The 21,478-nt window shown below is 37.7% G+C and overlaps 1 protein-coding gene across 1 annotated transcript in view; it reads left to right on the top strand.

Annotated features, from left to right (window-relative positions):
- The first annotated feature begins 368 nt into the window (after positions 1-368).
- Positions 369-21,478, top strand: part of LOC145665293 (aldehyde dehydrogenase 1A1) — a 55,295-nt gene continuing 34,185 nt past the window's right edge. Inside the window, exons 1-4 of the mRNA XM_081732587.1 lie at positions 369-525; positions 8,139-8,243; positions 10,381-10,482; positions 17,575-17,740. Coding sequence (XP_081588713.1) covers positions 490-525; positions 8,139-8,243; positions 10,381-10,482; positions 17,575-17,740 — 409 coding nt within the window. The 5' untranslated portion in view covers positions 369-489. The remainder of the gene's footprint in view (positions 526-8,138; positions 8,244-10,380; positions 10,483-17,574; positions 17,741-21,478) is intronic.

Raw genomic sequence — 21,478 nt, 5'->3', positions numbered from 1 at the left:
TGAATAGCCCGTTATAAAGTAGTTCTACAAATACTATACATCGTGCGTTTTGGAAGCAAATCGTGGAGGAGAGAGAAACATGATCTTTGCACCCATCAGATTTCATGGGGGAGCAACTGCCCTCCGGTTTCGACTCCCCTGGTCATATTATTGGCTAAAAATAGCATTCCATTCTTTCCAGTTGCCTTAACAACCACTCTGTTACGTCAATAAAGTCTCATTACGAACGCAGACAACATGCGAGACGCGAAAACCCTTTTAACTAAAAGAATACACATCACAGTACATATGTTGAGAATATATGTGACCTTGAAATAATCATATCAATGCCCGTGACCTTCCAATGTCCCTTCCCCCATCAGCTACTCCTCTCCTCCAACCTCCGTATCCAAGTGACAAGTATAATTTGCTGACCGAAGGGAGCGCTCGTCGCAGTAGTCGCTTCGACACAGCACAAACAGGGACCCTCGCAGAGACTAAGCATCTACCATGGCCAACAGAAACCCAACCATCAAGTACACAAAGGTAAGGTGTTATTATTTTCAGCTTTTCTAGTATTACCTGTTAATAATATACAATACAAAGTGTTTGTATACAATCGGGAATCTATATAATAATGCGAAAGTGAAATAATAAAATTTGATCTACAATAGCATTAATTTGATTTACAGTAATAGACATTCCGAAAATCTTGTGTGGAGATATGGTGGCTTAGTAATATAGTGCTCGTCTCCGGCGCAAGGGATCCCTGGTTCGATCCTAGAACATGTGCATTTGTGGTAAATAACATCGCTCGTTTCCTCCCACGCTCTCACTCCAACAACTCTCCTATAATCATTCACTTTCATAGTTCACTTTCCTCCTTCAACCTTCAGTGCATAAATTGATTTGATCTTAAAATTAGTGCCCCTTTCAAGAGCGAGGCTATATGAGTCGAGCTTAACGTAGAACCCGAACCACGATGAGCTCATGCCGGGAATCGAACCTAGGCCTCCCACGCCAAAGCTTCATAGTACATAAACGTGAGACTTTAAATATTATATTTTATTTTTGACCCATCTTTCCATTTTGTACCCCATCGTAGTTTCTTTTGCAATTGCTCGTACAAATAGATTTAAAATTTACTGTAGCTTTAAGTATGTCTGAATTCTATGGGGAGAAAAGGTGACATGTAATTTATTTATTTTCTAAAGATAGGAAAAAACTGGGTTGGGTTCATTTCGGACTTTATTCCATAGTAAGTGTTAGCAGAAATGAAAATAAATATAGTTCCTATTATAACTTTCTAGGACGTTGCTACATGTGCCCTAAGTTGTCATACACGAAAACTACTCTTATTGGTCAATGATGCCTACAATAGGCTTGCAAAAATCACCCTTCTATTAGTCTACCGACGCCCAACCATGCCGACAATTAACCTACCGATGCCCACCCATGCCGACCATTAGCTTGCCAATGTCCAACCAGGCCGACAATTAGCCTACTATTTTTCACTATGCCGACCATTTGCCTACGCAAGGCCCACGAAGTTGTACTCCTAGGCTTGGTGACATGGTTCTACCTTGAAAGTAAACTCATATTTTATGTAGACTGAACTGAAAACAAAAAGAAACAAGTGAGTTTCGTTTTACTGTGTCAAACTACGTTAGACTTCCAAACTATGGGATTTCAATAGTCAAACTTGAAGGAGTACATCTGTAATTATTTAAATAGAGGAATAAGATCAAGGGTAGAACTTGTTGCTTGACGATGAATCCATGTCAGAAAGCCTTTACTCACTATTTCTTACTACTTTGGCTCTACAGATATTAAAACCGGAAGTGGTAATTGATGTCTATAATTTTCGGTTGCAATAGATAAATAAAATCAGAAGTGAAACCTATTCTTGGGGTACTGAATGCATACCAAAAAGTGCTAGTCTCTGTGTATTTCCGGTTTATTCATTATGCAATCAATGTGGTAACCGGATATCGTAAATTTTCTCCACTTCCGGTTTGAATAGATAGATAAGAGTAGAGAACAAACACAATCTTCGATGGCAGAGCCTGTGTAAACAAAATGCTTTTCGATATATCTTACCGTTATTGGTTTATGGAAATAAATATTGAAACCGGAAGTAGTAGTAAATTTTAACCATTTCCGGTTTTGTTAAACTATTGCCGGTGATAGCGGTGTGCTCTGTTGAAACGCTAAATCGAGTGTAAAAGTACCTCTTCTCACCGTTACCGTTTTGGTTCTATGCAATCAAATTAAAACCGGAACCAGTTGATTATATCACTTCCGGTTTGAAGGTTAACGGAGAAATAGAACCTATTCTTGGGATCCTGAATCGATTGCTTGATATCTTTTTTATGTTTTTGCTCTATGGAAATTAATATTGAAACCTGAATTATTAGTAAATTTAAACCAGTTCCGGTTTTGGTAGTGTTGCAGATAGTCGTGATATTATATGTCATATTGAGACGCTGAATTCGTTTGCGAAAAGTCGCTTCTCGCCATCTGTTACATTTTTTGTTCTATGACAACAAACGTTAAACTGGAAATGGTTAATTTGAACTACTTCCGGTTTGAGTACAGGTTTAATAGAGCAGATGGAACTTATCCTTGGGACGCTAAATTGATTACAAAAAAAAAAAAAAACGCATCTCGATATCTTTTACCGTTTTTGCTCTAAGACCTATCGACAAACAAATAGCCACACAGACGGACGGACTAGGGTTGCTAACTGGTTGGATATGTTGCTGTTATTTTGATTAAAGCCGGTGACCGGTAAAAACTTCTAACCGGCCCCTTTATGATCGTTTTTTTTTTTCAAATTTGTATCTATAAATAGTTCGAAGCAATTTCATCTAGTTCGAAGTATAGATTTATAAAGTTACTTTCATTATCTAAATCCAAGACTGTTACCTTTCACCATCTATCAACGATTAATACATTTTGTTCATCTGTTTAGATAACTTTAAAGAGATGACAGAGACTATATTAGGGAAAATTTGAAATTTAGTAGTAAGGAATTTTATACATTTATTGAGAGTGAAAATGGACTTCCTTAGGCAATTTCCTATAGTTGAAATATAAGTTTAAAGAATAAACTTAATTTTCCAAATCCAAAATTATCACGTAAGGATTAATATACTTTTGTTCATCTGTTTCGAAATATTAAAGAACCGTTAGTTACTAGTAACTACAATAAAATGATCAATGCCGATTTTAGTTTCTCATTTATAACACAATGTATCTGAAGTTTATTAAGTTTAGTAAGGATATGCAGGATACAGGTGCTAGTGCACTTTTGTTCACGATAATATATTTCCTTCCGATAGATGGGGCCGAACAGAGATACTTCACCAAGGATGTTATAAATAGAGGATCTGTTCTTACAGCAAAATCTTGAAGCCATACGTCACAGTTTCGCCACCCCCACTCTTCCCACTCCACCCAATAAGATTGCAATGTTTTGAGCCAACAATCATGGCGGAAACGAAATCAGCCAATCAGACGATGGCGGAAACGACAGTAGCCAATCAGACGTGCCGATGCTTTTTTTTTTTTGTTTGTTTCACTGATTTAATAGGATGAAGATACGTACGGGCAGATCCTCTATTTTATAACATCCTTGTACTTCACACTTAAACTTATAGCATAGGGTATTTTGAGGGGGCGCTGGTTTTTTTTTTTTCATTTTCCAGAGTTGGCAACCCTAGGACGGACGAATGGTCATAGCTATTCTATAAGATTTCCAACACTTATGCATAGCATACTTTGTAAGTCTAAAAAGGGAGGGTAGAAAATATTACATTTCAAGGTAAGTAATAAGCTTGGAATATAATTGCACTTTGGGGTAAATGAATAACTGGGTTGTAATTTAATATTTAACATGCTTGTAGTAAGTCATGTTCGTTAAAATAATCTTTTTAACATTCCTTAGATACGACATGTAAAGAAATGTAGACATAAACAAACATGTTGTTCGTGGACTTAAGATTTTTGTTAGCATTATGTAACTCAGCTATTATTAAAATTCTATCCTTGTTTTCTTCTGAAGACTTGCAGTAGGCCTATATTATAGGATCTCGTGATTTGTGTATACATGAAGCTGAAAAGTACACGAACCGGTTGAGCTGTGCTTCCCACAGACGTTTCCAAGGTTACCCGCGCGTCCTGTTCAGTTTACTAATTATTAAACAAAATAGCTGGTTGTTTCTGTGGGTTTTGTCTACACGAACAGTTAGCACGTTTCACGTGACACAATTTTGATCTCCAGGGAATAAATAAAATATTTCAGTTAGAGAAGTTGGAGAAACGGATTCTATATAGAAAATCGGAAATAATGACTCCATGTCATCAGGCAAAAGTATTTTCTAGCCTTCTATTAGCTTTCGTTGGAATTATCTATTGACTTTAAGGAATTTGATTTTAGACTTGAACAGCTTTGTTATGAGTGCAAAAAGTGGGACCAGTGATGATTTCAGATTTTCCCCAAGAAACGGGGGGATTTTAACATACTAAGGATAGAAAGCATACTGCGAAAATATTGGAAATCTACATTGATCACGATAGGAGATATGGACCCGGGAGGGAATTTCGTAGTTCCGGGAGGAATTTCTACATGGACCTCCTCCTGAAATCATCAATGACTATAAGAGATAGCGAGAAACGATTTTTCGGTGTGGATTCAGCGTCCCAAGAGTGGATTCGATCTCTATCCTTATGACTCTTTTCCGACCGGAAGTAGTAAAAATATAATAGTTCCGGTTTCAATATTACAAACTTTAGAGCAAAAATGGTTCAATACAAGGATATTTTTTGGTACAGATTAAGCATCTGACAAGGAACGAACATTATCCTGTCATCCGGACATCCGAATCAAACCCACTCCGCAAAAAATTAAGTGCCATAGACAACTGAGTAAGTCGTTGGAGCCCATTAATCCTGTTAATATAAAGAAAATCCTAGACTCGCAGTGAAATAGCTACGCGTATTGCATCAACACTTCATTGGAAAATAATGGTTTATACTTCACTCTCTTCATCATACAACATGTTTTTCAGATGTGCTATGTATTGGGGCCCATAACGTAATTGAACAGAGAAAATTAGGAGAATGTTGGGAAAATTCCCTCCAAAAATCCCTCACATCAATTTTGGGCCCCTCTGGAGTACCCCGGGTAAAAAGCACACAATCCAAATGTACCTCGAAAAATATTGTGGGGGGATAAGAAACGACTGTACCAAGTTTTGTATTGATAAACGGAATAGATATAAGAGAAAAGCTTGTATATCAATACACGCTTTCCCCTCATATTTATTCGGTATTCTTATTACTCTACTAAATAAAAAAAAAAAACGTTTTTTGGTATTAATTTAGGGCTTCTAAGGCACTAAGATTACTCACTATATACTCCATCTTAATCCTTATGTCTTAATTCCAACCGGAAGTGATAGAAATCAATCAGTTCCAGTTTCAGTCAAACGTAGTAAAGCAAAAACGGAAAGTCAAGCGAGAAACGGCTTTTTATATGAATTATCTGTTACAAAAATAGGGTTTGTGTCGGTTCTAATGAAACCGGAAATAGTTTAAATTGCCACTTCTAGTTCCAACGTTGGTTCGCATAAAACGAAAACGGTAATACGTAGTGAGACACCGTTTCTTTGACGTGAATTTAGTGTCCCAAAGTTGTACAAAGCGGTCGCGTCTGGTTTTAGTATAAAATTTTTCAGAGGACAGAAACGGTAAGAGAGAGTATTTTTTAAAATCTAGATGCTATACCCGAAGAGTAGATTCCGTCTCTTCTTTTATTCATCTACGGAAACTGGAACTAATAAAGCTGGCCTGAATATTTGACCCTTATAGTCTTGAAGTCTTCCCATACTTTTGCAACGTGACATATAACTTACTTTGTTAGTTGTATAGGTTCGATGCCTTATAAGAAGTTCCTCTCATTATTGTCAAGTCGACAGAATTAAGATTACTCACTAGGGAAGGTCATGAGGTGTTACTCTGACTTCATATTGACACTATGCTTTATCAACACGTGTTTACATATGAAACAATTACGCAAACGGAGAAATCCTTCATCGCAAGCGTGTTTGAATTACGAACGTTATAACTTAAGTTCAAAATTGAATAGATTTTGCAGAAAATTTGAAGTAAATATTTCTTGAGATACAGGCTTCAGTTTTGGTATTGGGGTGGTTTCCTTTGGTGCCCAGCACAGTGATAAGGCAAAACATACGTATTTTTCAAGATAACGGCATTTATTTGGGATGGGATGGAAGGTAAATGCGTGTTTCAATTTGACTCATGTTTGACACACGGGGTCGATAAGCTAATAAAATGTATTTGCCACCCCTATTCGACTGTATTGTCATTCAAATATCCCTTTCCTGTGTGGCCACCTTCAAATTGAACAATGGTATTTGTCTCCGAAACGCTTTGTCAGACATGCGAAATTCAATGAAGAAAGTCGTGTTATGCATAATTAATCTTGTGATAATCTATATTGTGACGTTCTTTCCCTTCTGTAGGGCAGGAGTGGGACCAATATTTTCTCAAAAGGTTCTGTTGTTGTTTTGCGCGGATCAGCTGTCCACCAAAAATTTTGCATTATGCGCATTATAACATAGTATCATATGTGAAAAACAAAAATCTATTTATTGTTAAAATGAAGTTAAACTAAATAAATTATTCACTACTGGCTGGCACTGACAGTGAACACGAATATCAATTTACACCATCGGTATTTCATTTGTAGTCAATCGCGCGGAATTAGCGCTTCAAACAGATCGCGCAGTGCTATCACGTTTGAGGATAGGCCTACAGTATATGAATTCCTATGTGAATCTTGGAATATCAGTGTCAAATTTGTGTGTTGTGTTTAATAGTATTCAGATTTTCTACTTGGACAAAACTGCTTCGACACTGTGCTTCGTCCCTTATTTTCGTACTTCAGTGATTACATTCTTGTTTGAGGTCTCATATTTTGGTTTTAACTAGTTCGAATCGTGTACTGTAGTACTCTTCTGTATCCAAGTTTCATATAGGAATTCATTTAGGCTTATCCTCAAACGTTGACAACACTGTACATCAAGACTTCACAAGTATGCTTCTACTCATAATTAGATTTGTTAGATGTTATAATTTGTGTTCCGTGCCACTTAACAAAACTTTGTTTTAAGCTCAGTTGGCAACACTGCATTACATATGATGTTATTGAGCATGTCTGTGGGTACAATGTTTGCTTACTATACTGGTGTGTGAGTGTCATTTTTAATACTTTAATCATTTTGAAGTTCTTTCTGTGTCAGTGTATCTTTTGCATTGCTATCTTCACATGATTTTAGATTCTTCTTTCCTCTGTATCTCCTGTGTCTTTGAGTGCCGGCCCATAAAACTTTGGATTTCTCACTTTTCTTCACTCTCCTATCGATTGCGCATTGTTTGGTCGGGCAATGCTACTATCAATATAAGATGTTCCCTTGTGAGTATCGCCAAACCTATTAGCAATGGAACTGAAACGAGTTCAGAATAGCTCAATATCAATGCAAGAGATTTCCTCAAAAACATCTAATGGATTCCTGGAAAATCTTTAATGCAAAGGGGAATATGAATTAGTATTTATTTACAGCGACTAGCTGTCAAGAAGCAACAGTGCCTTTCTGGCAAGACACTATTTCATATATATTTTAAAGAAGTACAGATATGTAAAACTGAAATAATAGCAGAAGCAATTTTGAAAGGGAACCAGTCGGAGCCAAATAAATCAAGCTACCACCCCACATTCGTGTAGTAGAACTGAAGAAAAGCTTTAGTCGGGATGACTGCAGGCCCGAAACCTGCCACAGTTTTTTTTTTTTTTTTTGTGTGTGTGTGTGTGAGAGAGAGAGGAGAAGCATGAATATGTTAGAGGGGGCCAAGTCATCAAAAATTCTCTTACATATAAGTAAATTGTGTTTTTTGTATTGAGGTTTGGAGGAGCCACGAAAATTTTAGGGGGCCAAGCCGCCCTAGCCCCCCTCTAGTTGCGAGCCTGGATGACTGGGCGTGGATCCTAATCGACGCCTTCAATCACTTGCAATAGGGTAATCCTAGAAAGGATGAATTTGTTATATATTTATATTTTTTCTTTTATCTTTCAGATTTTCATCAACAATGAGTTTGTGGACTCAGTAAGCGGCAAGACCTTCCCAACTATCAATCCTTCCACTGGAACCAAAATTGCGGACATCGCAGAAGGTGACAAGGTAAGGAATGATGATTTAACTTTCTATCTAATAATCAAAGTAAAACTAATTATGCGTGGGTCAGTCAGAAAGTTAGTTGCACTTCTTCGTAAATATTTTCGGTAAAAGGCTATTTTGATGAAACTGTGTGGCAACACTGCAGACATGTAGCTTTATCATGTGACGTAGCGGCTTTCATGAGGCAAGTGGAGGTGTTCTGATAATCAGAAGTAAACATGTCTCGATAGCTGCAAATGGCATCCAAATTGAAAATGCGTGCAGTGATTCGTTTTTTACGGGCGAAAAGGTGTAACTACACTGAAATTTATCGGCAGTTGCATGAAATGTATGGTGAAAATGCAATGTCACTTCAAGCTATCGCGAAGTGGTACAACATCTTTGAGAACGGATGTACGGATATTGACGATGCTTAGCGCGAGGGAAGACCATCACCCTCCTTATAACCAGATCTTTCACCGTGTGACTTTCATATATGTGGTCGAGTGGTCCCATCAAAGACGAAATTTCAAAGCCATGCTACCACTCGGATGACGAGGTGAAAGCTGCAGCCCAAGAATGATTATCCGGCATTAGGACGGTATTTCTTTGCAGAAGGCATATAAAAACTTGCACTGTGCCTCGACAAGTTCTTAACTAACGGAGATAGCTAAATTACGTTGAAAAGTATATTATGATTGGAAATTTAGGATACAAATAAAGTTAATGTAAGATTTCTATCCTGATTTATTTTCTTAAGCAGTGCAACTAACTTCTAGACTGACCCTCGTACGAGTGCTACAATAGTTTCAGGAATACTGCAACACTTAAAAAAAAATAAAAGAACTTAATTTCAATAATTGGGGCCATAGTGACTTAGTGGTAGAGCTTTCATCTTTGGTGCATGTGGTCTCTGGTTCGATCCAAGCTCGCGCCAAGTGAGCTTTGTGGTGGACAGACACCATGTACGTGGGTTTCCTCGGGCTCCTCCTGTTTGCTCCCATTTTCTTCATTCCACCATTTCATTCATTTCTAATCACCGTCTCCTTTAGCCTAGCCGGCATAATCGTGGGCATAGATGTTCATTTTACTCCGACCGAACTCACCCTCGCAATCGCAGTGGCATTGGCCCTCGCAGTGACAGTTAGCCCTCGCCCTCGCGATGGGAGCTGTCCATCGCCCTCGTCCGCCCTCGCCTTCGTGCTGGAAACTTATCCTCGCCCTCGCGAAGTGGGTTGTTCATCACCCTCACCGTCACAGTGAAAGTTGGCTCTCACCCTTGTTCACCCTCGCTCTCGCGAGGATGGTTGTCCATCGCGCTCGCTCGCCCTCGCAAAGGGAGTTGTCCATCACGTTCGCTCGTCCTCGCTCCCGTACTGGAAACTTCTCGCTCTCGCACACCCTCGCCCTGGCAGTTGGCCCTCGCCATCGCGAAAGGAGTTGTCCGTCGCCCGCGCCCTCGTTCACCCTCGCCATCGGGAAGGGAGTTGTATATCGGCCTCGCGCACCCTCGTCCTCGCGTTGGAAATTTCTCCTCGCCCTCGCGCACCCTCGCCAACGCTGTCGAAACTTGTCCTCGCCCTCTCAAACGCTCGCCCTCGCATTGACATTTGCCCCTCACCCTAGTCACTCTCCCCTCGCACTGACATTTGGTCTTCGTCCTCGCGAAGGGAGTTGTCCATCGCCGTCACTCGCTCTTGCGCATCTTCGCCATCGCTGTCGAAACATGTCCTCGCCCTCGCGTCATTGTGGGCGAGGGAATTTGAGCGTGAGGATGCCCTCGAGAGGGCACCCTCGCGAGGGTGAACATCTCTGATCGTGGGACGTAAAACTCAAAGCTTCCTCGTGGCTAAGCGGTTAGCGTACGCGCCTTTGGCGTGGGAGACTCGGGTTCGATTCTCGGCGGAAGCTCATGGGGTTCGGATTCCACATTAATCAATAGGTCCACGTCTCATATAGCCCTGCTGCTGGACGGAATGTTAAAATCATTTTTAATTACAATAATTTTAATTTAATTTTTTAATTGGCCAATATTCTGATCATAATTTCTTGCTTGTGTTGTGTGTTATGACAGTGTTTCCGCTGGTTAACAAAAATGTTCTGATTACTATTATTAATAGAAACGATTCTAATTGTAATTGTTGCTTTGTTTTTCTTTTAGGCTGATGTCGACAAGGCTGTCGCTGCAGCAAGGGCTGCTTTTAAGCTGGGTTCAAAATGGAGGACTCTTGATGCTTCTGCGAGGGGTGAACTCATTAACAAGGTAAGTGCTTCAGCTATAGGTTGAGAATTTAAAAAAGTAACAAATAAAATGTATTTGTAACATAACTTTTAGACTTTTGTAAATCTCATTGTCACCAAAAGTGTTCTGCTGTCACCATGCAAAATAGTTGGTTTATGTTAGAAACTGGTTGTATGCCCCTTTCAAGTTTGACATAATTAATCCATTATTTTCATTGATTTCTTGAAATTTTATTAAAACGTAAGAATTACTCAATACATTTTCAAAATTTAAAGGAAAGATTGAAAATAATGGATTAATTATGCCATCATCTGTTCCTCTTTAAGTATGGCATGATTAATCCATTATTTCCTTGAAATTGAATGAATATTTTTATTAAAATCGCATAGGAACTTATTCAATACACTTCTAAAAGTAGAAGTAAACAGTATAGACTTATATCTGTAAACTAATTGTGTCATCGTCTGATAGAAATCTCTATTGCAACATTTTCTAGAAAATATTTTTTTCTTGTTGTTTAACATTAAAGAAGTGTTCAGCTCCATGTTACGATTTTGTCCTTTTCTGATACATTGCAATTCTCTCCGAAATATTACTGGGTCTTAAAAACTTCTCATTTTACAACAGTAAGGTGGCCAGTTTTATTCCTTTGTAGTCCAAAGAATATATGGAAAATAGTAAGTCTAGTTTTCTTGCTGTTATTCTTAAGGCGGATTTTCATCCAAGCGTCCATTGCGTTCTTTGCTTGCGATTTGGCTGAATAGCCAATTGAGAAAGCTATTTAACCATGGTTCTACGTGTAACACAATTTTCTGTTGGCTACACATAGCAATCGCAAGCAACGAACGCTTGCATGAAAATCCACCCTTAAATTACTTTTGTCATAGAATTCTTTTTACTGTTTAATACGTTTCCTTATTATTGAATTCTTTATTTTATTGTTGAATACTTTTTTTGTTGCATTTCTTGTTGTTGAATGTTTTCTAATTGTTAAATTAGAATTCTTTTTCTTATTGTTGAATACGTTTTCTTACAACCGAATTCTTTTGTTGTTGAATACTTTTTACATGAATAGCTATTTCTTGTTGATGAATACGTTTTCTGATTGTTGAATTCTTTATTGTTATTGTTGATTTTTTCTCATTACTGAATTCTTTTTCTCATTATCTAATTACTTTTTTGTTATTGGTAAATTTTTTCTCATTATCTAATTACTTTTTTGTTATTGGCGAATTCTTTTCTTATTATAAAATTATTGGCCTTATTATTAAATAGTTTTTATTTTCTTGAAGAATACGTTTTCATTGTTGAAATCTCTTTTGTTATTGTTGAGTTCTTTTTCGTATTGTTGAATTTATCATTAATGCATCATCTTATTATTTTTCTTCCTACAATAGAGTTATTTTTCTTATTGCTAAATTGAGTTTGAGTTAATGATAAATTCTTTAAATCTTCTTAAGTATGATGTGGTTATATTACTGTAGCATCAATTTTAATGTTAACAAAAGAACTAGTTTTGTCTATTTTCTCGAAGATTACGCATGACGATCTTAGGTATACTTCAATATGGTAGATCTTACTTTTAATTTTTTATATAATTTGGCATCTTAATTCACAACGGTTAAGCCATTAGGATACAGAATACAATAACTGAAAGAAAAAAGGTACCAATGATATACATTTATTACCTGAGATACAGAAAAATGCTGAAACAAGAATTCATTCGAAGTGATCTACAAGATTCCATCAATTGCGGTACGGATGATCTCAATGGGCATTTCCCTCGCTGCCTTAATAGATATATCTTGAGATGGTCTAATTTGAGGTGAGGTTTGTTGGAGGCCTTCCTTTGAAGAACGTCCAACAAGCAGTAATCCATCGGACTAAAGTACGGACTGCTACACGGCCAATCCTCAGCAGCAATAAATGCATAAACATTATTCCTCAGCCACTGCTGTATCGTCCATGCCTTAAAGGATGGAGCGGGGAGCTGAGTCTTGCTGCAATACCCATGGCTTTCCAGCCAATACCGAGTTGTTCAAAGGACTTACGCTATCCTCCAGGACAGTCCGTTGGTAGTTTTGTGCCCCAATTTTCACACTTTGTTGACAGAAATGAATGGTGTCACGTCTTGGTAGGACACACCATACCACACCATCATTGATGCTACGATGACCTCTCTGAACCCGTTGTGTTCGCTCCTTTGCTTCTGTAGATATCACCAAAATTGTCTCGTGTTGCTCGTCTCCTGATGTCAAACCTAGAACTGATTGACATAGACTACAACTAGTGTTGTAAATAGAAAAAAAAACCGTTCGTATTTTTTCTGAAATGTACGTTTTTTTTTTAGAAAAAAAAAACATTGCCTCTCGTTTTTTTTCTAAAATTCGTTTTTTTTTCAAATAATCATTAGTATTGTATCGTACGTCAGTTAAGCCTGAAGTATTTTTATGTAGGTGTAATTACCATAAAATGCAACATAAATTAAACACTTGATACTGATACGGTACAAATATTTTACAATTTATATAAGTAGCGTACCTACTAATAATCCGGGTTTCTGTACTGTTTCACCAATATCAACGAAGAAATAAAAGTATAAATGAACATTTGTTTTATTCGTGAAAGTAGGCCTTTAATAACAACGAAAATAATATCACAAACAGTATAAAATGCAAATAACTTGTCTAAAGGTAAAAACTAATACTAATTTTCCTACTAACATTTTTCTGAATATCATATATAAATAATTTGTCGACTAGATATATGATGACTCTACCATATGTGCAACACGTGCACTTGCACTGAGATGCAATATCTGTCATAAGTATTTTATTTAAAATAAATATTTCTTGTTGGAGACCGACTTCATGATCATGGTAGCTAAATTTACTAAGCCAGAGGTGCCCACAAGGTGGGGGCTATGACGCAAATTGCGTCATTGAAATATTTGGGGGGTTAAAAATCTATATAAATATGCTTGAGGGTGTGTAAAAATTAATCGAAAAGATTTTTTTCATGGAAGAACACCTGCGGATAGACAATTGAGGGGGTGCTTTATGGACATGAGGGGGGTGGGCACCACTGACTAAGCTGACCTTCTATTTAAATACTACATTCATAAATTATGTTTAGGTCGCATTAGTTTAAGTCACATGATCAGTGCTAAAGCAAATGGTAAAATAAATCCCAGAATAAATTGCTTGATTGTTGTCAAATACAGGAACTCAATTCTCGAATGCCTGTCCCCTTTGGTTAGTTATCAAAGTTCTGATATGAAGCTTCTCTTGTCTTTGTCGCAAATAAGATCGTTATCATGGAAGGTGGAAACACTTAAAAAAAAATAATAACAGATGTAGAAGGAAAATCAAGAAATAAAGATAAAAGAACTAGTTGCACTATAACTGCAAACTGATATGTTGAGATTGAAACTCGATATTGAATTCTATAAAATGGATTATCATCTTTCAGATGTATTTGCTTTATCTTTCACTAACATAATAGATTAATACTTAAAGAAAAATACAGACACAACAATATTGTATTTGTAGTAAGTATTTAAGCCTTTCTGAGTGCGAGTGTAGTTTCCCTCCCTTTCGATGTTCATGTTGGAGTAGCATACTTAAAATAGCGACTTTTAAGATTTGTTCTTTCTGGAGAAAGATTTAGGCGGCAAATTACGTCATTGCGCGGGCGACAAATTGCCTAGGGCCGGCCTGATGATATGTACACTCATGTCCATAATGCTTGTCGCATATCTATAACTGTCTTCTTGTAAGAATATAATTTGATAATGATTTTGCAGGGTACTTTTAATACTGATGCTGTGTATGTAATCGGAAAATGTATATTTGTGGTAAATTTCAAAGGAAAAGAATTATAAATACGAAAATGAGAAAGAGTAAAAGAAACTGTTGCTAAATGGACAAAAAAATTTTATTTTTGTTTTATTGTTCTTATTTACTGCTGTTTTGACATGAAATTTTCCACATACATGTCTTTGTCGATTATACACATACTAACATTATAAGAAATACCAGGCGGATTCGTTATCAAATTATATTCCTACAACAACATATTTATAGACATGCGACAATAATCTTGGACATGAGTGTACATACAAGACATGAATATAGGATGACATAATTTGAAGTAATGTAGGGTGTTTCCAAATGAATATTACGGTTTTGAACAATTAACAATTAACTTACAATTATAAGTATTATCAAATAAAAGAGCAACTCAAACAGTTTTGTACACACGCATGCCATGCATTGTTTCCTCTGTCTGCCGTTAGAAAGAGCAAGTAGCAAAGATGGAGACTAGAGACTAGAAAGTTTTGTGTGTTTTAACTTTGCAAAGACTGAATCTGTAGTTAAGTGCAACCCTTTGTGTGAATTGAATGTTTTGTGCCATATAGCGGAAAGTTTATGGGCCTTTCTCACCTATTGACTCAATGTGTGCCATGTGACGAATGAAGCTCATATCGAACACTTGAAGCAAAAACTGTTTGAGGTGTTCTTTTATTGAGGTATTGTTTATAATTGTGCGTAAAATGTAATAAGTACTACGAAGACTTAATTCCCCCGATATTCATTTTAAAACACCCTGCATTTCTCAGCATCAGTATTGGAACTAAGATGTAAAAAGGAGAGATTGTGATTGTTTACAACAACGATATTATTATTAGTCAAGACTATAATTACTACAACAACATAAGTTAGTAGTCAAAAAAATGTAATTAAATGTACACTCGTAACCCTTTCGGACCCAGGTGGTCAAAGTGGCACATACGGGTGTGTCCATTTTTTAATCCACTCCTGTATGGTCACTAATTAAGATATCGGTATATATATTTTTTGCCAAATATGGTTGGTCCATAGTTTATCATTTTAGTTCCTTTTTCTTCTGTGTGTCGAACTTCCCTCTCAAATTTCACCCCAGTCAAAAATTCGAGAATTTTCGATTTTTTAAATGACTTTGCTCCTGTAGCTTCATTCGTTGTAGAGAGACCTCCTTAAGACTTGTCAGGTAGATACGTCGGATGGATACCTAATTGTTGATATCAATTGGACGGGCTTGCGCGCAGTGTTACCAACTACAGAAATTAAAATCTCCTTAAATTTGGGCAAAAAATTCGAATTTTTTGTTATAAACCGTACCTATACGTCCGAATGCAAGTCAACTTACGCCAGTCGAACATTTGTTCTTACTGAACAAACTCGGGTACATATCGTTACAGTGGGGTAATTAGGGGACGCACGAAAAATTCGGATTAAGGTTCTAACTCTTGATTTTCCCCTACTTTTCTCTTTATCGAAATACATTTTTGGTAATTAAAAGCATTGTTTCTTAAATATCGCCATGATACTTGTAGGATTTATTAGTAATGTACCAGTGTTTATTTTAAGATAGTTTTCGTCTGTCTGGTAGCAGTGTTGCCAGCTACGGAAAATTTTAATTCAAGATGTTAGGGGAAAATTATGTGTTTTGTCTATTATATCCCTCTTGTTGGCTACATAGGAAGAAAAGTACCAGTATCTAAAGGTCTTGTCTTTACCCTTCACAACGCACTATAGAAAGTTTCAATAGGATAGTTAGGGGAAGTACAGTTAAGGTTTACAGTAGACCTTGTTCTCTAAGTGGAAAGATAACTGTGATTTTTTTAGGTAGACTGAAATATTCTTTAATGACCTGCTTACTTTATTAGATATCGCTACAATACTTATAGGGTATATTATAGAGATACCAAAGCTTCTTTTAAGATAGTTTTTGTGTGTCTGCTAGCACTGTTGCCAGCTACAGAAAATTTTAATTTCCGATTTTAGGGAAAAATTTTGAAAAAAAAAAAACCTTTTGTCTCTATTATTTCCCTCTTGTTGGCTACATTCGAACAAACATACCACTGTCTGAAAGCCTCGTCCTTAGCCTACACAGCACACCATAAAAAGTTTCGGTAGAATAATTAGGGGAAGTACAGTTAAGGCTTATAATAAACTATGTTCTGTAAATGTTAAGAAAATTGTGAATTTCTGAGGTAGAATGAGATATTTTTTTTTAAAAAAAATCATGCTTACTTTGTTAGATATCGCCATGATACTTGTAGGTAGTATTCTTGGGGTACGAAGGTTTACTTTCAGATAGTTTACGTCTGTTTTATGGCAGTGTTTCTAGCCAAAACAATTAATTCCCGATTTTAAGTAAAAAATTTGGCAAATTTCCCTTTCCCCTCTATTATTTCCCTGTTGCTCGCTACGTTGCAACAAATGTACCACTACCTGAACGCCTTCTCTTTAGCCTACAGAACGCACTATAAAAAGTTTCAATAGAATAATTAGAGAAGCTGTAGCCCCGGCATATCTGGTGGGTTTTGCTTCTGAGGCGTAAAAAGTGTCAAAATTTCATGTGTATGGAAACAGAATTTTTTCTTTCTCTCTTTGAATGGAAGCCAGCGACTTTAGATTTTTACTGTACCATGTCAACGCACCAAAGGTGACTTTAGGTGACTTAGACCCATATGGCAACAGTGGTGCTAGATACAAAAAATCTTAATATTCGGTTAGGGATTTTTTGTAAATTTTCACCCCTACATTTCCCTCAGTAATTTCCCACCCTCTCGCAACACTGCAATGTAACGTACACCAAAAAATAGCCACATTCCTTTTCTAAAAAACAAGGTCTTAACCATATCAATAGGGTAAATGGTTTTTGAGCAATAAGTCACTAACTGACAAAGTAGGAAAACGTCAAAAATGATCTGGGTCCGAAAGGAATAATCACACGATTTTGCTCGTATAGGTACAAGGAAACAAACGATTTGTAAGTTACGAGGGCTTCGACTCAAGTTCTATTGATTATTTCAATAATTTTCAACATAAATCAATAAATAATAGCTGTCAGAAAAAAAAACAGACATTTGAAAAAAAACATGAAAAAGAACGATGTTTTTTATTGAAAAAAAACTTCACAGAAAAAAGACCGTTTTTTTACAACACTAACTACAACACAAGGTTTCCAACTTTAATTTCAGAAACAGAAACTAAAAACTATAATTCCATTATCCAAAGTCGTATTTGATAGTAAAATGCAGTGATTTTGTTTTGTTTTCTAAAGTTCGCTGACCTGCTGGAGAGGGACGCCGACTACTTGGCCGCTTTAGAAACCCTGGACAACGGAAAGACATTTATCAATGCTCAATCCGACGTTGTTATGGCTGTGAAGAATCTACGCTACTACGCAGGTATCAGCGACAAAATTGAAGGCAGCACTATTCCTGTTGGTGAGTTATTTTTATTCATTTGTTTGCTTCTATAGACTCTCCAAATAAATAAGGAATGTAGTTAGCATTCATGACATTAGCGTGAAAGACCAGTGGAGATTTATTTTCACATCGAGAAGAAAGATTATTTTGGGTTATGTACAGGCCCGCACAATAATTCCCTCCCCCCCTGCACAATCTTCCGTCTCAAATAAGGAAACAAGCCGTGATTTTACTAACATACCAGATCTTGTTGAGTAGCAGTTTAGGTATTACAAGTTATAAAATTTAGAACGTACTTTTAAATGGCCCAATTCTCCAAATGAGGATTATGATGTGGTGTTAGATAGGTGGACCATAATAGATAGAAACATGAAATTTTAATACACTATGTGATCAAAAGTATCTGGACACCTGGCTGAAAATGACTTATAAGTTGGTGGCGCCCTCCATCGGTACTGCTGGAATGCAATATGGCGTTGGCCCACCCTTAGCCTTGATGACAGCTTCCACTCTCGCAGGCATACTTTCAATCAGGTGCTGGAAGGTTTCTTGAGGAATGGCAGACCATTCTTCACGGAATGCTGAACTGAGGACAGGTATCGATGTAGGTCAGTGAGGCCTGGCACGAAGTCCGCGTTCCAAAACATCTCAAAGATGTTCTATAGGATGCGAGTCTGGACTCTGTGCAGGCCAGTCCATTACAGGGATGTTATGGTCGTGTAACCACTCCGCCACAGGCCGTGTAGTATGAACAGGTGCACGATCGTGTTGAAAGATGGAATCGTCATCCCCCAATTGCTCTTCAACAGTGGGAAGCAAGAAGGCGCTTAAAACATCAATATACGCCTGCGCTGTGAGAGTGCCCCGCAAAACAACAAGGGGAGCAAGCCCCTCCAAGAAAAACACGACCACACCATAACACCACCACCTCCGAATTTTACTATTGGCACTACACACGCTGGCAGATGACGTTCACGGGGCATTCGCCATACCCACACCCTGCCATCGGATTACCACATTGTGTACCGAGATTCGTCACTCTACAAAACGTTTTTTCACTGTTGAATCCTCCAATGTTTACGCTCCAAGCGAGGCGTCGTTTGGCATTTACCTGCGTGATGTGTGGCTTATGAGCAGCCGCTCGGCCATGAAATCCAAGTTTTCTTACCTCACGCCTAACTGTCATAGTGCTTGGAGTGGATCCTGATGGAGTTTGGAATTCCTGTGCGATGGTCTGGATAGATGTCTGCCTATTACACTTTACGACCCTCTTCAACTGTCGGCGGTCTCTGTCAGTCAACAGACGAGGTCGGCCCGTACGCTCTTGTGCTGCACGTATCCCTTCACACTTCCACTTCACTATCACATCAGACACAGTGGACCTAGGAATGTTTAGGAGTGTGGAAATCTCGCGTACAGACTTCTGACACAAGTGACACCCAATCACCTGACTACGTTCGAAGTCTGTGAATTCCGCGGAGCGCCCTATTCTGCTTTCTCACGATGCATAATGACTACTGAGGTTGCTGATAATGAGTACCTGGCAGTAAGTGGCAGCACAATTTACCTAATATGAAAAACGTAAGTTTTTGGGGTGTCTGAATACTTTTGATCACATAGTGTATGTTCGGTCAGAGAAATTATCCAAATGACCTATTCGAGGTCTCTAGGTCACACTTGAGCTGAAATATGGGGGTGCAAAGTCCCCATAAGGATAACATGGGGGCATTTTGAAAATAATCATAAACGACCCATATTAGAGTTGAATTCATAGTGTTTGCGGTCGCTGGAATGCATAGTGGCATTTTTAATCCAATTCAAATTCAAGATCATACTCCTCTCACCAGGTAGGGGATAAGATTTTAAAAGTAATCGAAAACGACATATATTAGTATTGAATTCATAGTTTACGAGGTCGCTGAGTTTAACAGTATTAGTTTTCATGATGTTCAAGTTCATCCTCACCCCTTGAAGTGGGATGGGAGGCATTGACTTTTTTAAAATAATCAGATAAGCTAGCTAATTACTGGCTACTGTAATTAGAGCGAATTAAACACATTAACATATTTTCTCGCGCTTGCACGGGACTCTGCGAGTTGCTAGTTTTAGATATTACTTTATTGTAAATCTTTAAAAAATCCAAAATTTTGCAGCCCCCTAAATTCTGCCGCCTGTGCTCAACCACAGAATAGCACTTACCTATATACGGGCTTGGTTATGTATATTATGCAACTAGGTAAACACGCAAATTATACATAAATTAAAAGAAGTCTTTAAAGTACCACGATTATGTTATTTAGGCTAATGATGGAAGAATTAGTAAAATGGGAATGTGGAAGGAAACAGGAGTACCGAAGAAAACCCACGGACACGATGTTGTCTACTACAAACTTACTTGGCTGAGGATCGAACCAGAAACTCCTCACATCAGAAGTAAGGGCTCTACCACTGAGCCACTGTGCCACACACGTAAATTAAAGATATCTGTTAATGAAAAATCTATTAATCATTAAGATATTTTTCGTACTTCCTCTCTACTTTCTCGTATTGCATTTTATAACGGGACAAAAATAGAATTTAAATGCTTACCACAAAAACCGATGAGAAAATTCTTGGGTGCTTGATCCCCTTACCATTCTTGACAAAATACTGCTTATACTAGTGCGTGTGCAGTGTAAAATTTCAAGAAGAAATTTCAAAGCTGATATAAGAAGTACTAGGGGGGAGTCCGAAAAATAAGTTTCCGCTCTCGTTATTTCCCAGGAAAGCGAACAGCAATGGACAAACAAAGACAGCGGTTGCACGCGCAACACACCCATACAAAAGTGAATGTCGTTCGTCCGCGATCCAGCAGATGGCGCGTTGCAGCGCCTGCGCAAAGCGGAGACGAGTCTCTCAGACGTATTGTCAGATAGCGGGAAATTTCCCGCCAAACGGGAAACTCTTAACATTGGTGGGAATGCAGGAAATTCTGGTTGAAAATGGGAAATTCTGTCAACTTTTCTTTCTTTTCATGTCACCTCTTACTCATTTCTTGTCATCATCTCTTTGTACATTGAATAATACATGGATTGGAAACGTCTTTGAAAATCGAGAGAACCAGAACCGCAAGAGAGGTTTATAAACCGAACCAAATGGAACTGATTGTTAATTGCGCCAATATCCATTATCCAGTATCCAATACACATACACACACACAAACACACACACAAACACACACACACACAATGTATATTTCTCTCTATACGAAATAAATTACGGATAGAAAATAGAAGGATAGCCATGTGATAGATTTCTCCTCCTGCAGGAAAAGATGTAGGCTGCTTCTGATTGATTGCTCATAGCTATTTGATTTTAGTTTGAAGTTATTAATATAATGACTAATTAATTAATCATTAATTATTAATTAAGTTAATTAATGATTGATATTATTCCTTGGCGGGAAATTTTGCAAGCGATCGGGAAATTTCAGGGCTTTGAGCGGCAATTTGTTATTTTGAATCTGACAACACTGCTCAGACTCAGTCTGAGCCTGGTAGCTATGGAGAGAAGGCACGTTTTGACATTGTTGCTGGATTTTTTGGAGGTTAGAATTATCACTGCTGCGCGGTACTGTCATACCCTGTCGAAATTGAAGGAGCCGATTCGGAAGAAGCGGCCTGGCCTTCTCACATCTGGTGTTTGTTGTTGGATGACAATGCGAGGCAACACTCAGCGACGGCAACGTAAAACCATATTGCAAATTTTGAGTGGGAG

This window comes from Thermobia domestica, chromosome 1, assembly GCF_964235325.1.
Source record: "Thermobia domestica chromosome 1, izTheDome1.hap1.1, whole genome shotgun sequence".
NCBI lineage: Eukaryota > Metazoa > Arthropoda > Insecta > Zygentoma > Lepismatidae > Thermobia > Thermobia domestica.
Note: the sequence above shows the minus strand (reverse complement) of the source record. Positions and strands in the feature narration are given on the sequence as shown.